Genomic DNA, 17,474 nt, shown 5'->3' on the forward strand with positions numbered 1-17,474 from the left:
GACACAGAGGATCAGCCCAGCTGGTAGGAGATTAGCTAGATTAGAACAAACCAGAGAGATTTCATTCTAGCAAACCCGGCACAGACTGATTCACTCTGCAAGGCCTTGGGCGAGAGTCATTTCGCCCCTCTGTGCTTCACTTCGCCCATCTGTACGATCAGAACACCAGCTAGTCAATGCTCCTGTCAATTTACTAAGGCGTGCCAAGTGCTTTGCAGTCCTTGGATAATGAGCATGCTCTGTAAATTCCCTTTGCATGAACACTCACCTGTCATCTGCAGCAGGAAGGCAAGATTGGTGCAAATCAGCACCGCACTGATTACAAGAATTGCTGGTTGATGCAGGAATCTGCTTGCTTAGCTACCAAGAGCGAAATCCTGGCCCCAGTGAAGTCGATGGCAACCTAAATTCAACCCTCTTGTGCATGATTATGATAGTCTTTTACTGTGTAATCACAAACTCTTCTTTCCACAGGACACAGCACAAGGGAGTGAAATAAGGTAACACAAGCAGCCTTAGTTCTGGCATTTCCTAATTTCCGAGTACTTCAGTTTGTACCCATAATAATCTTTTAACATGTTTTTTTAAATGTCAGAGAGAAAGGGTTTGTGTGTGAGAGATACACACACACACAAAATACGCTTCATTTTCCCAACTGCTTTGCTATAATATCCCCAGCACAGAATCCACAAAAGAGCATTTGAGAGGTGCTTAGCTAAAGAATTATTCACCCTTGATCCTGCATTCGCTGCCAAGGTGCAAATGCTCTCAGCACTTAGTGAGCCAGACCAGAATATTTTAGCTACAAGGGTGTCTGGTAACCGACATGGAGCCTCTCACCGGTAGCGCTTCGGGTTTTGACCCCGAAAACCTGCCACCCTTCACCAGCTGTTCAATGGCCGATACAAGCTGGCTCGGTCTCAATCTGCTTTGTAGAGGACAGGTGCCCACATCACTAAATCCACATTTGAGGCTATTTCTGAGAGTTTTGGTAAAGAGGCCAAAACGATGCAAAGCTGAGCTGCATTTCAGTCTGCAGGAAGGGTGCTGTCAGGTAGGGCAGGGGCGCATGTCTGGAGCCGCTTGCATCACCTGCTGGCTTTGGTGCTGGTTAAGGATGCTGGCCTATTTAAATCTCGGGCGGGAGGGCCTAGGCCCACCCAAAACTAAAGCCCCGCCCCCAAACTGAGGGAGGGGCACCAGCACCAGGATCCAGCTGATTTCTCAGAACAACAACAGGCATAGGAGTGAGGGTCAATACAAGGGCACGAGCTGGAGACACCAGGCAGAAGACGCTGGACAACGCCCACCACTCCCTGAAGGAATGAGCGGATGCTGTCCAGAATTTGTGAAACAGTGAGGGACAGAAGTAGGCCCCAGTGGAGGGAGCTGGATTGACTGAGGTCCTTTATTTATTGGGCACATCAGGGACCGGGCCTGTGCGAGCCGTCCCACCAACCTGCCTCAGCCATGAGGAGGAGGGGAAAGGCAGTTCAACCATCAGGCTAGTCTCCGAGTACGTTGGTGGTCGTTTGGGCACCTGCCCATGGGGAAATTTACTCAGCTACCCCCCCAACCATCCAATTAAATGTCACATGGGCCAGCAAACAGCTGTCACAAAGCGACTGCGTTCAGATCCAGAGACCTGGACTTGAGCCAACAACCGGCGCTGGATTCAGGGAACTAACCTGAAGTGATGAACCCTTCGTGATGTTGGCACTCCCTGGAGCCATCCAGAGCAGAGCAGGCCAGGAAACAAAAATAATGTTGCAGATAAGGGGAAGAAGATAAGATAAGGAAAGATAAGGGAAGACCCCCGGCGCCTGGCTCAGGGGAAGGATTGGCTGTCAGCCGCATCCGGCCACAGCCAGCTCCCCGCTTCTGAGCTTAGCGCACAGCCCAGGAGAGTGTGACAGCAGGCTGTTAATTAGCAACAGAACACGTTAATCCAGCCGGTGACATGACTTCAGAAAATATATTGACAAAGCAGCTGGAGGGTCTGGCTCATTTCGAGGGCCTCAGAAAGACACTGATCTCCCCCTCGGTCTCTCCTGTTCCTCGGTAATCTGCAAAGTCCCAGCTTTGTCCGGTTTGCACAGTGCCCCACTGGAAACGCAGTGCCTGCCCGTAATGGGGGCCCCGTGGCTCCCAGCCCTGCCTTGGAGCAGTGGGACTCCTGCAATGTGCTGGGATTCAGGGGCCGTGTTGATCGCAAGCGCCTCTCCAGGAAACCTGCATGCGTTACATGCTCCTTGCGCTTCAGGCCTCCCTCTCTGCCCCTGCCTCAAAAACTCAACCCCCGTTCGGCAGCTTTTACAGCTGAACAAGGACATGTTGTTGGTGTCGCTCTTAGGAACCCTTCCAAGGCCTCCCCCTCTGCAAAAGCATCAGCGCACGAAGCAGCCGGAGAACCATTTTCTACCGTTTGCGAGTGCCTATTTGTATTCCCAAGCGAGTCTCCGTCTCAACCAGGCAGGACTGCCCTGCACTATTTCTCTCTGCAGTTAATTGGATAGCCGTCGGCAGAAGGTGACCGAACACCACTCGGGATGGAAACGTTCCTGAGATCTGGGTTTAATGACACACGCTGGTTATTGCGGGAGGAATTAACCCACAGAGAGGTTGGTTAATGCTTACTACTGTCTCAGTCATGCAGCAGGGATCATTGTGACTTCAAGGGCTGGGCCCAGCCCAGTGCTCGGAGAGGTTTACGGGTCCTGAAAGCATCTGTCCTGCTCCACCAACCAAAGCACCTTTGCAGCCAACATCTTTGCAGCCAGAGACGTTCAGCAGTCGCCTATATTTGTCATTTGTTGTTTGCACGATGGTTGTGTCTATGGACCTCAGTTAGGGATCCAGGCTCCCCATCGTGATATGCTTCACGCAAACACCTAATGAAAACACAAATCTCCGAAGAGCTGCTTGCATCAAGAGCTAGGATTAGCAGTGGATTCTTCAGACCATTTGAGAACAGGGGCTCAGAGGATTTTAGCAAAGATATGTTGGAACTCCAGTGGCTGGGGAGGAAGCAAGCTGCTAATCAGAATGGCGTGATCTCACGGTCAGTGGTCTCACACCCTGCAACCACCTTTTAAGAGTGCAGAACAGTTGTCCCTAATACTAGGGGACCCAAAACCTTGCCAGGACCATACTGGTCTCTTAGTCTAGCATAGCAGTGGGCCTCAGCCCCAAAGCTCAGATCCAGATTTCTCCCCAGCTCAGGGTTTTTGTTCATCCCCTTACAAGCAGATGTTCCTGAATCTCTTCCTCCCCAAAGCCAAGGGTTTTGATTCCCGTTCTAGTAGCATGATAGTCTTGGGACTCATTCTGGGCCTAACAGAACAAGTCCCAGATCAGTGTAACCTTTGATCTCTGAGATGATATTGGGGTTGGGTCAGTTTGGGATAAGCAGAATTAAAACATGTCAGGGGAAAATGTCCATACAACCAACCCCACAAAGCCCCTGCAGGAACACAGGCTGCGAAGCTCTTTCCAAAGGATTCAGACTGAAAAAAGCAGATCATGGAGGACTCCAGGCTCCATAATACAGAGAGCTGAGTGCTAGAGGTAAGTAGATCCTTGGGGGACTTGCCAGACACTTTTGGATGGTCTGAATTAAAACCACACCAGCTGCTTCCCTTGCCTAATCTGTGAATTGTGTAACAGACTTTTGTGCTAGAGCAGAGAGAGAAAAAACAAACAGCCGTTCCAAGTGATTTCAGTGCTGGTGAAGAGCACTGAGGGGCAGCCCTGGAGGCTGAAGGCTTCCCTTAGCGAACAAAGTGGACACAACATGAACAGGATCAGAGCAATGTTCCCCAACACCTCCCTCCAGACCTGCCTCAACCCTCATCTTTGTGCTGAGACTGCTGAGCAGGGCACCGAGGAGAGTCAGTTGCAGCATGGGTCTTGTAACGCAGACCCCTCAGCTGAGACCATCAAGTCACTGCACACAGAGCATCAAAGGGTAACAGCTTCCAGTTGCACTGAACAGCCCACTTACAGCCAGAAGGCTGCATGTCTCATTGCCATAGAACCGAGCTGGGGTGGGAGGAGGGAGGGCAGAGCTGATCTGGACACTGGGGCTGGATATTGTCTTCCCCTCCTCAGAAGAAGAGACAAAAAGAAAATTCAGCTGGCAAGAGGCTTCCCCAATGAATGATCCATCAAGGTAGTAATGGAGCAGCAGTTCCCTTTGAAAGGCCGGGGGCTCTATTAAAAGCCTCGGAGCTGGAGGATGTGCTGCAGCCCCTCCTAGGCTGAACCCAAAAGGTAGGGCATCGGAAATGGAATGGAAGATACCTTCAAGAATCGTCTCCCGAACAAAGCTTAAACAAATACTGAACATACGAAGGGCCTGGGTTGTGGCAGATTTCCGTCCAGCTCTTAGGCACTGGGAGCAAAGAAGGTGGGTTTCTTTCTGCTGTTTAAAAACAAACGACCTCCGGAAGATGCTAGGGAGTCCTCACCCCTCGTTTTCAGATGGCCTCCCAGTCTATACATGAAATCCAGTCGGTCCTCTCCATTCAGGTATCCCACTGGGATGGGAGAGCCAGAGTCAGGAAAGTCTATGGTGCAACTCAGTGTACACCACTGACTCCACAGACAAGCCCCACCTGGGAGAGCCGGCCATGCCCCAGCCAGTGGAGAGCTGTTCCCTTCAGTATTCCCTAGGGCTCTGGCTAATTAAAGCACTCCAAGGATGATGCTCCCGTCACTTCAGTTCAGAGTTTATTCCCCGGGGGGATATTTTTCATTCTTGGGATGCTCTGCTCACATTTCCCTGTGTTCAGCTTCATCCAGACCTCCTGTGACCGCCCCTAAATAAATCCCCTCCCTTCCTAGTATCACACACTTCAAATGAGACCACTGCTCAGCCCCCCCCAGCACCTTCTCAAAGCACTCTGCAAGCACAACACTTTAGAAAGTCACTAGTGCTGGTCAAGAGGCCAGGGCACAAACCAACAACAGTGGAAAGCCCTGGGAAACCTTAAGGTCAGGAGATTCCTCATCTCATCTCAGCCGGCAGCAAAGCCCAGTCTCCGATTTAAGGTCTAGGTGCACTGAGTCACTAGACCAAACCGGCTTTACAAGCACAAGGCCTCTTGCCATTAGTCCCTCTGCAACTGGGAAGCCTTATCCAGTTGGCGTGTTTGCTCTAAGCCGGTTATAAACACCATTCACCTGACTTCAGGATCAGGCCATTGCGTTCTGGCTACCTTGTTAACAGCATCTATTACCTGAGCATCAAGCAGCTGAGAGTGGACATCCTGGTGGGCCTGCCGGAGAAGCTTGCTCTCCTCTCGGAGTTTGAAGACGGTATCTGTAAGAGGAGGGAGAGAACACAGGTGAACACAACGGTTCGGCTACGCACGGCTCCTCGCTCGCATCCCGTTCACTCACGAGGAAACGCCGGGGCTCTCAAAGCATGAGGAAGAGCAGGTGGCATGGCTAGAGCATCCTCTCAGATACAAGCCACCAGCCCCCCCGTCAACCCAAGTAACTCCCTGCTCTAGAGAGGGACCTAGACACCAGATGGCAGCCGGGGGTGGTCAGGGGCTGTCATCATTTTTATGCCCTTTGCTGGTCAGAATAAGAGGTTTTCCTTCACTTGCAGCTCAGCTGTTCTCCTGCCGCTTACTGGCAGGCAGGTAGTCATGCCAGAGCCCCTACTCTGGAAGGGGGGCGCTTCAGGCAGGGCATCTGTGACAGAGTATGGTCAACCCCCAACCACATACAGCAACTGCAGAGCGCATCAGACCAGGGGGCCAAGCCAGCACAGCCTCCCGTCTCCTCTCTCTCAGACAACCAGTGGCTTCAAAGGATGGTGCAAGAAAGCCTGGAGAAGGCAGTTTTAGGTTAACCCGGCCATTGGGAAAGTTACTTCCTAACCTGTTCAGCGGCTGGCTTATGCCCTGAAGCATCAGGGTTGTACTGCTTGCAAACTCTTCGTATCCTCACGAGAGCATGAAAGGCTACACACCAATTCCCACATACCGCATTGCACTGAATACAAGAAAGGACTCTGTATCCCCAAGGGAAGAGACAGACTGTGCCGGCCTTATTTTGGGCTCTGCCTGAGGCTGTATTAAAACACCACTAGAATCTCAAACCTGCACTGGTGTGTATTTTAGCCTGCAAATAGATCGGAGGGACCTCATGGCAAGCGAGTGTGTGGTATTTTCACTCCTCATACAGCCACTGGGAGTGGCTGGGTCATTACACATATTGACTCTATTTCCCTATGTTAGGTATCCTCACACCTTCTGGTCAACTGTCTAAATGGGCCACCTTGATTATCACTACAAATGTTTTTTTCTCCTGCTGATAATAGCTCATCTTAACTAATTAGCCTCTTACAGTTTGTATGGCAACTTCCACCTTCTCTGTATGTATGTATATCTTCTTACTATATGTTCCATTCTATGCATCCGATGAAGTGGGCTGTAGCCCTCGAAAGCTTATGCTCTAATAAATTGGTTAGTCTCCAAGGTGCCACAAGTCCTCCTTTTCTTTTGGAGGATACAGACTAACACGGCTGCTACTCTGAAACCTAATTACAATGGTGTCTCTATTCACTGTGCATGTCACTCCCGAGGGGGGGAGGGTCTCATAGCCTGGGTCCAGCGGTTTTTCTAGCCCTGCAGCCTGTGCCCAAGTCAGCTGACACGGGCCAGCCCTGAGTGGTTTATTGCAGCGTGGACATACCCAGCGGGGCCAAGATGTCACCTTTTGTCTTTAGAGCTTTTCTCTAGTGCAAGTTCAAACCTGGTCAAATCTGCAGAAAGCAGAGGGGTAGCTCCCCATGACGGGAGAAATCCAAACCGCATGGATTAGAGCAAGGGCCTGTAAGGGGGAGACCTGGTGTTACTACACATAAAGTCCTATAACAAGGGAGTGGAAAAAAACAGCAGGGAACATAAAATGGGGGTGCGCGTGGGGGCATGGGAGAGAAGCAGACCCCAGCTCGTTCAGCACTATTTACAAGCCTCAGAGGTCTTTGAAGAATCAGTATACAGTGATCCAAGGATCACAAAGTACTCTACAAAAGTGGGTAGTATCTCCATGCTACCAGCTGGGAGGCAGAGACACAAAGCAGTAAAGTGACCAGTGACACAAATGAGCAAGAGCCGAGAACACAACCCAGCTGCCTTGCTGGCAAACACCCGTTCTAACCACCTCCCTGGCCCAAGAGTGGGTAATTCTCGACACAACACCTGGTAAGAACCTGGTAAGAACCACCTGGTTTCCAGCTGCTCTGATGCCTCCTTTATTTTCAATGACAGAGGGATCACTTATGCTCTTTCATTGACCGGGGTTTCAGCCACCACCTTCCCACAAAAGAAAGATTTACCAGCCAGCTTAGAGTTAATAATGCAGGAATGGTATCGTACCAAGTGAACGAGCAGCCGGGAAGATGGGCACTGAATGTCCATTATCTCAGGCTGAAGTCAGACTCCTTGAATAGATTTTTTCCTGCCCCTAAGTGGTTTTTCTGAGCTTTATTCCCCCTTTGCTTTGATAAAAATCATTTTCCTCGCTGTTTTTCGCTGTGTGTTTCCAAGAGAGAGATGGAATCAAATATTCGGGTAATCTGTTTAGCTTGCACGTAGGGTTTATTTTTCCGCCCTAGCAGCATTACTCAAATATTAGTAAAAAAAAAAAACCCATCAGCAGCTTTCACTCTCTCAGACCCAATCCAGGGGCTAGAAATGAACCTCGAAAATTTCACGATCTCAATAAAAATTGAACTAAATAGACATGCTCTGCAGGAATTAGAGGTATCAGCATTCCCTGCAGCAATTTCTGCCATTAGAAGAGTTTTATGTATGCTTACCGCGAATTAAAAAAGGGAGGGTTAAATTTACTCCAAAATGTACCGTATATACTCGTTCATAAGCCAAATATTTTTGGTAAAAAAGGGACACATCAAAGAGCAGGGGTCGGCTTATAAACAGGCCTACACCAAAATGTGATGATTTTAAATTCTATGAAATCATTGAATTGAATATCTAATACATTGTCATTTTGTTTTCCTGGAGCGTCTGCAGGTATGGAGCCCCTCAGTTCGCTGTTCCCAGCCAATGGGAGCTGTGGGAAGTGGCATGCTGAGGGGCTCCGTGCCTGCGAACACTCCAGGTAAACAAAACCTCCCGACCTGCCAGCGGCTTACCCTGATGGGCTGGGAGCCAAAGTTTTCCAACCCCTGAAATATAGGGTCGGCTTATGAAAGGGTCATACAGTTTTTACTATTTTTACCTATCCACCTTGGGGGGTCGGCTTATAAATGAACGGGCTAATGAATGAGTATATAGGTAGGTTCTAGAATTTACGAGACCGAGTATCCGAGCACCTCTGTGTACCAAGAGAATTAGTTTGGTGGAGTTTGTGATGGAGAGGTGTGCCAGAAGGATACGTCCTTTTTGTCCGTGATATAGACAATGGAGTAACTGCCACAGTCAAAATCAAAGGGGGCTGCAGCAGAGAGTTTCCAGTAAATGTTGGCCTGCACTGCGGATCCACTTTTTTGCACTTGTCTTGGACATGATAAATGAGAATATCCGAAGGGAGCCACCTTGGAATAAACGGTTCGCTGGTGACTTTGTGATATGTATGGAGACCCGGCAAACCAACTCTGAACAGTGGCAACAGGGTGAAAGTTGAGTGAACGCTGGTAAGACTGAGGTGATGAAAGCTGAAGGAGGACGACACACCATAAAAAGAAATCACAGGCAGACGGCTTAGAGAGTGAAAGAATACCTAGGATCAGTGGTTGCGGACAATGGTGCCCCCCAGCATCGCGCAGAAGCTGCTTCGTGCAAATGGTGGGAGCTGACCCACATGTGACAAAAAGATGCCAGTAAAGTTAAAAGGAAGAGAACATAAAACTATAATTCAACCTATCCTAATGTACGGAACAAAAAGACTTGGCCAGCCACACGAAAATAAATCTGAATGCTCTCCATCACAGAGAAGAAGGTGTTGAGATGGTCAAATGTGACAGAAAATGAAATGAAATTATAAGGGGCCTAAGATTGGATTGCCCCAACTGAAGACAAGTTGAGGGAGATAAGGCTACATTGGAATGGACATGTCCAGCAGAGATCTGAGACTCATAGCGATAGGCCAGCCCCTGCAATAAACATGGATGGAAGATGACCAAGGCAGAGGCCAAAAGCTTGGTACAGGGACCAGATATCAGCAGACCTTACAGAGACCAATTTGCAAGACAGCCAGGTGTACAATCATGAGTTTTGGAAAAACTCTATAAAAGTCGGCAACCCCAAACAGGGAAGTGGCAAGAAAGATGATGACAATGACTTAGCAAGATTAAAATAGCCTGATCCCTTGGCCCTGTGCCATAAGCCACAGGGCAAAGGCTCCATCTAGCTGGCTTTTTGAAGTGTTCTTTACACACGTGCTGAGCAGCACCCCTTCTGAAGGACATGAGCGTTATACTGTGTACAACATCCCAGAACCAAACTCAGCACATGCAGTTCATCAAACCGCCAATTGCGAAGCAAGAGATGGGAAACTGGAGTCGGGAGAGAAAGAACGTAGGGGCTCAGCCTTCAGCTCCTCAGAGGAGAACAGTGAGGCGAGAATTCAGATGTTGATACGCAGACGGTACTCAGAGAAAGTAGGTACACACAGGTGTACTGTGGGACACAGGCATGGAGAATCCCAGCTAGACCCGCCCCAGCGTGTTTCTATCCTTCTGCTCCAGCAGAAGCTCATGCCACGTGGGCAACCCACTGGCTAGCACAATAGCACTTCAGAGCCTTCGATTTTGGATTTGGACAACCCTTAGGATCCTCCAGAGCAAGCCGTTCCCTTCCGCTGTGTCAGTGACTCATCATGCAGCACCATGAGGACTCTGGGTACCAGAACAAGGGCCCAGATACCATGGTGAGGGGTGTGGTAGCAATACCTAGACCCAAAGAGGGAGGTGTGGAATTTCAGTACTGTCCTGCCCGTTCCAGGCAGTTTGAAAACTTCACTGCCACAGAGGCCATGTGCCTTCCATGCAACTTGTGCTGAACTTAAAACACTCACCACTTAGACTAGTGGGGCCACCCTTGGGCAGAATTCTACTCAGAAGACCCTTAACTGGGCTTCCCTACGATTCGCCTGAAGCTTAGTCAGTGCTCATGATTGATGCTGGGCGACATGGTTCAGCCAAAACTTCCCTCCCGCCCCTGTGAAAAATGCAGATGTGGCGACGCCGAAACATTTTGTGATTCTGTATCCGTTTCACCAAATGGTTCGTGTAAAACAAACAAAAAACCAAAACCCACCCCAAATTAAGAAAGTCAGAACTCCTTTTCGGGTTTGAGACTTCAACTTTCATTTGTTTTAAAAAGGCGTAAAACCCACTCAAAAAATCGAGATCAAGCCTTTTGCTTCGGGTCGCATGACACGTCGTGTTCGACCCAAAACACATTTTGGAAACTGCCAGCGAGCCAGAAACTCCGTTCTTCGCCCAGCTCTGCGGGTGAGAACCCTGGGGCCAACGGCTTCTGTTTACCCACAGGACAGTTTCTGCATGGCTGGCAGCAAGGCAAGCTTCCCCACGGACCCATGCCAACAGGATGCATCCCGAACCTCCTGCGGTGAGAGGCAGTTCATGGAGCCTGAACTCTTCAGGCCTTGGCCTCTTGGCTCAGACTGCCAATGGGGATGGTGCACGCTATGGACCCTGGGAACCAGACTGAGACCCAAACTCACTCAATACAGACCATTAAACAGCTTTCTGTCTCTACTGACCCAGCCTCCCTCCCCTGCCTCTCTCATACACGCATGCCCAACTAGCCTGTACTCTGTTCAGGATCCTTCTGGCGTTTGCGGAAGGGAACGAGCAGGAGCTCACAGGCAGAAGGGCACCCTCTCCCACACCCACGCCATCCGTCGCGCCTTCTGCTCCCAGTGGCCCAGCTCCCCGCCGCGCTCACCCTGCAAGCCCGTGACTTCACTCTCCTTCTCCCGCTGCAGCTGGGCGTATTTCTGGCTGTGGGTCTCCACCGTCTTGCGATGCTCTAGTTTCAAGCTGTTCTGCTGTAGCTGCAGGTCAAGCAGCTGTTTCTTGACATCTTCGTGCTGGTTCTGAACGGGGAGGGGGAAAAAAAAAAAAAAGCAACACTCAGGGTTGGTGCAAATTCCCCCCCCCCCCCAGCGGCTGTTTGATCCCCTCTGCTGGGACGTTTCCAAAGCACTGCCAGCCCACGTAGTTGCAGTCCCACCTCTATCTCACCTCTCCAGTATAGGGCCCTCTCTGCAGCCCACCTCAGCCTCACACCCCCGTCTCCAAAGTCCCCCTGGCAGCCAGGAATAGAGTCGAAGCCAAAAGTCCATTCCATACTTGTATTTCCCCTGGCCCTCTCCCCACCTAGACACATGCTAGAATAGTTTACAGAGTAACAGCCCCATGCCCTGAATAGCCACACCGGATGCTGAAATGCCCTCAGCTCCACTATGCAATGCTATTTCCTGGCCTATTTCTAGTGCTGACCACCCAGACAGCATTATTTTAGTGCAATCTCACCAGGCTGGACTGATTCATAGACATTAAGGTCAGAAGGGACCATTATGATTGCCTAGTCTGATCTCCTGCACAATGCGGGCCACAGAATCTCACCCACCCACTCCTGGCAGGCATCTGTTCTGTCCCTGGACACAAGCGTCACCCACACCCTCTACTTTACACACATGCCCTGGAGCTGGAGGGACACCTGTCCAGGCGAGAGAGTTGAGCCTCCAAGCGCCAAACAATCCCGGCCTCTTGGCTGAGGCTGTGAAGGCCAGTCAGTCAGTCAGAGCCACTCACGGCGGTGGGTGTCAGGCTGTCAAAGCATTTCCGATGGGATCTGGGACTGTGACCCACCTGCCTGTTTCATTCAGCCCTCTGATGTGTTTCAACCGCCAAGTAACGCTGCCCCGGGTGATGCTTGGGGCCGTGAAGTTCCCATATGGGAGTAGGAACTCCTGAGAGCTCGGGATGGGGGATCTGGATCCAGGCTTTTGGCTCATACCCAGTATGAAAACGGCAGCAAGCCACAAAACTGCCTGGCCCTTTAAGCCCAGAAAACTTCATCTTACTGCCAACGAAAGCAGGCCACCTCCTGCACTTCCCACTGTCATCTCACTGGAGGCTGATAGAAGGGAGGAGAGGGGACGCAGAGATTTATTTTCAGGGATTCTTTGCCCTCTTTTTCCCCCGGGGTAGAGAGTGAAGGCTTCCTCTTGAAGTTGGTTCCTGTAGTGAGGTGCCAAACAATTCCAGACACATCAAGGAGAGAGTTTCTAACCCTCGCTGAGGGAGGGATTTGGGGGAGGAGGGACCTGAGAAGGCAAGGAAAAAAACGTCTCGGTTCCGAGTAACAGAACAGGGAAGAAAGAACTGGAGACTCTCCATGGAAGCCACCCATCCTAGCACAGCGCATGGTGCACGTTAAGCGGGAGGGAGTGCTGTTACTTGTCCCAAAGTCTCCAACCGGCCGATGGATTTAGCATGTGTTTTCTTGGAGATGCTCCTCACCCAAACGTTTTCATTGGTCTGGCACATGGTTCTGGATTTCACCCAACGACCATGACCTTCCCTCACCATATGCATGTGGCACACTGCGCCAATCCAGACGTCCTTTCCAGAGCTCCTGCCACACTGCGGGACGTTACACGGAAAGACAGAAGAGGTGTCCACGGTGCGTGTAGTTTGATCTGCTAAGCCAAGTTTCCTGAGTCCTGCACCTTTAAACAGGACCAAATTCCCCTTCCTACCGCCATTTTGTGTCCCGATGTTGCCTGCCAAGCACACACACACACTGAACTCTTGCATGGGGAATCTACCTTTGTTCTCTCTTTTGGGTTTGCCTTCTGAAAACCTGCTAGCTGCTTTCCCCCACTGCACCAAACTGCTAGAGAACCCCTTGCGGGGACCCCCTCTCCACTAGTACAGACAGCTCGGAGCTGGAGGGAGTCCCACATCTGCTGCCTCAATCTGACCCATGGGGGACATGTACGGCCAACAGGCCACATATCAGCTCTGCTCCAGACAAAGGCGAGGGCACTGGGACCAGGGGTCTTAATAAGACTCATGGGCTGAGCTCAGAGGGAGTGGAGTTTCAAAAATGCAGGGTGAATAATTTGAAAACAGACTCCGTCTCCCTGCCCTCCCCACACTAGAGAACAAAACATGTCGAGACATCCTTTTGCTCAAACCCAATGAACCAGAATTCACCTCCTTTTGGTTTCCCATAGTAACCCATGGAGTCCTTCCACACTTAGTTTGCCAGCACCAATTACATATATAAATCGACCGGCTCGCAGGTGAACTCCTGGCCTTTCAATACAATAACTCTGCAGGGCTGCAGCAATCATTCCAATTTGTTTCCCTTAAATTATTTTTTTAAAATGCCATCAGTGCTTGGAGTCATCCTCGCGGCTTCATGTAACAATGGGATGTACTTTTATGGGGCCTTCAGAAGTCCATAGCACAAACCGTCTCCTGCTGAACAATCTTACCCAGAGCAATAAGGTAAAGAGAGAGATGCCAGGGAGGTCCTCACGTACATATAGTACGGATGAAAATAGTATACCAGGATCCACAGAGTTGTCCCAGTGCTGATTTAGGATTTGTACTGCAGTAGCACCTGGAGGCTCCAGCTGAGATCTGAACCCCATTATGTAAGTGCTGTATAGAGAAGAGACTGTTCCTGCCCCAAACAGTTACAGTCTAGATAGACAAAGGAAGGATTACGATCTCCATTTTACAGAAATAGGGAACTGAGCAAAGAAAGACTAATTGACTTGCCCATGTCACCCAGGGAGTCTGTGGCAGGGTCAGGAACTGAACCCAGATCTCCAGAGTGGCAGGGCCTGTCTACACTGCAAAAGAGGTGTGTCCTTAACTTGGGTTAGCGAACTTGAGTTAAAATAGCAGTGAAGAGATGGCAACTTGGTGTTTAACCAGGATTAGCTGCTCATGTTGAGCCCCAGGCTGCTCTACGGGCTTTAACCCGAGCTGCTGTGTCCTTACTGCTATTTTAACCTGAGTTAAGCTGAGTGAAAAACACATTTTTTTTTGCAGTGTAGACATACCCGTTGTCCAGCTCCTTCATCACAGGAGCATCTTTCCCAGCCTGCCATTTTAAAAATAAGCTACAAAGAACTGTAATGGTTTGTGAACACAAGGCTTACTAGGGGTCCAAAGCAATTTAAACTTATATGCTCCAGGGGATTGGTCAGCCACAAATCAGCCTCAGGAAAAATATTCTGCTTAGAGCAAACTTAATGGTTTAAAAAGGTTTGTAACTCAAAAGTGGGAAACATCAAGAAACAGAGAAAGTGAGGCAGCGAGGTTAAATAACTTGCCTGAGACCTCAGTCAATGTCAGGGAGAGAAGCCAGGAGTCTTGGCTGCCATTCTACCCTTTACAAGTACACCGAGTATTCACACACTGCAGTGTACCAAGCCAGAAGTCTGGCATACACGGCACATGGTTCATTTTATGAGCGCAGGAGCACTTCTCAAGTCACAGGAGAGCCTGGAAGTGGGTCCCTCAATAGCTCCAACAGGGTTGAAGCGTCCATAGCTTCTGGAGGATTCTCTGCACCTCAAAGTCTTTAAACCACGATTTGAGGACTTCAACAGCTCAGACATAAGTTAGGGGTTTGTTACAGGAGCTGGTGGGTGAGATTCCATGGCCTGCGTTGTGCAGGAGGTCAGACTAGACGATCATAATGGTCTCTTCTGACCTTAAAGTCTATGAATCTAAAAGCAACTGCATGAGTGAGGAGGACATGCTCCAATGTGTGGAAAAAGGCATCGAGCATAAACTCAGCAAGAGAGATAGAAGCCAGTGGCAAGTTTGGAGCCAGAGACAGAAGGTCTGACCACTGCTTTTGGCTTCAGGTTCGCCAAATTCCTATAGACAAAATTACAGGAACAAATTTAAATCTGGAGAATGACCCAATGCCACTTGTTGCAGAAGCATGACCACCACCGTCCTGGTTGTGAGCAGGAATTGAGTCATGACACTCTACAATTTGAGAGAAAGTCTAGTAACTGAGAACTATAACAGACTCCTCTATGCTGTGGAATGGCCACGCACCGGGTTGAGAACACACTGAATAGTGCATTGCACCAAGAACAGAGAAAGTGATGTACTGCAAGCAAGCTCACATTTCACATTAATGAGAATTAATTAGCACTTTTAGCTGCAATCCTTCTCTAATACATTTCACAGTGGACTCACATAGGTCCCTTTTTAATGTGATTTCAGCCAAATATAGTTTTAGATTACTTTCTTACATTAAAATAATTGATTGACTTAATATAAAACTAAATTTTTACTATTAATTTTTATTAAATTTAATTTAAAAAGGAATTCGTGAAGAGATGCATCTTGAATTAAATTACACTGATACTTCATTAGCCTTGGATCAATTTTTCTTATTTATTTATTTTAAACATATTGGGTTGCAGAGCAAGTTTTGTGCTCAGTTTTTGGGTTGCTGACCAAAGACTGATTTTAAAGATCTGACCTATGGGAAGGATGGTCCAATGGTTAGAGCACTAGCTGGCAGCCAGGGTTCAATTCCCAGTCCTGCCACAGACTTCCTGTGTGACCTGGGGAAACTCACTTAGTTTTTCTGTGCCTCAGTTTCCCACATGTAAAAAAAGGGGAGGGGGGAGGGGGCTAATCCATTCCTACTTCAGAGAGGTGTTGTGAAGTGCTCAGATATGATGGTAATGGAAGCCATAAAGTATTTAAGATGTATTACGGATCTATCATAAAACTTCATTCAGTGTTCCCTACATCAAGCCCTTCAAATTGCAGCTGAGCAAGAGTATATCTTTTAGAAAGACATCTAGTCTTGGAGAGGTTGAGAATCACTGATCTGCGCCATGTAGAATACAGCATAAGACCTCCATATTCACTTTCCTGCTCAGAGGGTGTGCAGTGCCTGAGACCTCTCTGCCAGCTGCAATTTTAATTCTGGTCAGCATCTGGAAACATGCATTACAAAATAAACAGGTTTCAGAGTAACAGCTGTGTTAGTCTGTATTCGCAAAAAGAAAAGGAGTACTTGTGGCACCTTAGAGACTAACCAATTTATTTGAGCATAAGCATCCGATGAAGTGAGCTGTAGCTCACGAAAGCTTTAACCAATTTATTAGAGCATAAGCTTTCGTGAGCTACAGCTCACTTCATCGGATGCTTATGCTCAAATAAATTGGTTAGTCTCTAAGGTGCCACAAGTCCTCCTTTTCTTTTTACCAAATAAACAGTTCTCTTGTGGCTTACAAAGCAGCTCTGCAAATATCAGTTGATAAAAATGAAGAGGTAAATCATACATGCCCTGTACCACGAGTGCTAGGAAAATGCCATTCATTGCAAGTTCCCAGTGTATGGCAATGTCAGGAGGTCTTGGTCTAAAAATCCCTTTCATTCGAATCCAGCTCTTTGCCTTTGCAGACAGTAAATGGTGACGATGTGCATTCTTCTGATGAACGTTTAAAAAAAAAAATTCAGTCTCCACTCGAGATGCAAAGAGATGAGAAATCACATCGCTGATGAGACAACAGGAATCCAGACACAGGCTTCTGCTACTTGTGGAGAAAGCCCTGCACCTTCCCCCATGAGACTCATTTCCTGTTACAAATGTTTATCACACGCAGATACAGAGGGGGCAGCAGCCCCTGAGTCAAGCTGGTGGCATCTCTCATATACGTGCCCTTTCCTCTAGGAAGCCAGAAGAGGGCCTCAGTTTCCCCTCAGTGGAAGGGGGGATATTGTCTACTTTGCAGGGATTCTGTATCCCATTTGTGAAGCAGGTTGAAATCTGAGGATGGGAGGTGCAGTAACAGCACCAAGGATCAGTTGTACATGCTCCCCTCTCAAACGGGAAGGCAGAGAGTGTTCCAGGGTCCAGGTGGAATGGGAGGGGGGGAGTGATGGAGAGGGTCAAGCCAAGCGTAGAAAAAGACAATGGGACATTTGTCCTGGGCAAGATCTGCTCCCACACAGGTCTGTGCAAGACGCGACTTGTTTCACAGGAGGCCCTGCTGTGTTGTGTGCAATTCCCCCTCCTCCAATTTTGGTTCTTTTGGGCAAAATTTTGACAAAAGGCCCATTTAATATTTTTGTCTAAAAACTTGTGGAAATTTGTGTTTCCCCCCCTCACATCTGACGCTGCAAAGCCAGATTTGTCTGACAAAGAGCTTCCGCTCCACCCCTCACTCGGCACGCAGCCCCCGGTAGAGTCCTGAACATGCTCTGGTGATACCTGTAGTATTCCCATTGTGCAGAGGTACAGATATTAAGGACTTCCCAAGATCATACAGTAAGTCACTGGTAGAAATGGGACTGCAAGCCAAGAGTCCCCAGTTCTGCCGCTCTAACCACTTGACAGCACAGTCTCCCAGCACCTGTGTGCTAGTCAAACCTTTTGTGAAAGGCGGAGAGGTTCAAAGCG

General features: G+C 49.0%; 1 protein-coding gene across 1 annotated transcript in view; it reads right to left on the minus strand.

The window, feature by feature from the left end:
• The window catches only part of LOC311532820 (uncharacterized protein), a 73,765-nt gene that overhangs the window by 29,552 nt on the left and 26,739 nt on the right, over nt 1–17,474 (minus strand). Inside the window, exons 5-6 of the mRNA XM_084651669.1 lie at nt 10,953–11,103; nt 5,241–5,323 (exon numbers count right to left, since the gene is read on the minus strand). Coding sequence (XP_084507795.1) covers nt 5,241–5,323; nt 10,953–11,103 — 234 coding nt within the window. The remainder of the gene's footprint in view (nt 1–5,240; nt 5,324–10,952; nt 11,104–17,474) is intronic.

Source organism: Lepidochelys olivacea, assembly GCF_965140295.1.
Source record: "Lepidochelys olivacea isolate rLepOli2 genome assembly, chromosome: 18".
In the NCBI taxonomy this organism is placed as follows: Eukaryota; Metazoa; Chordata; order Testudines; family Cheloniidae; genus Lepidochelys; species Lepidochelys olivacea.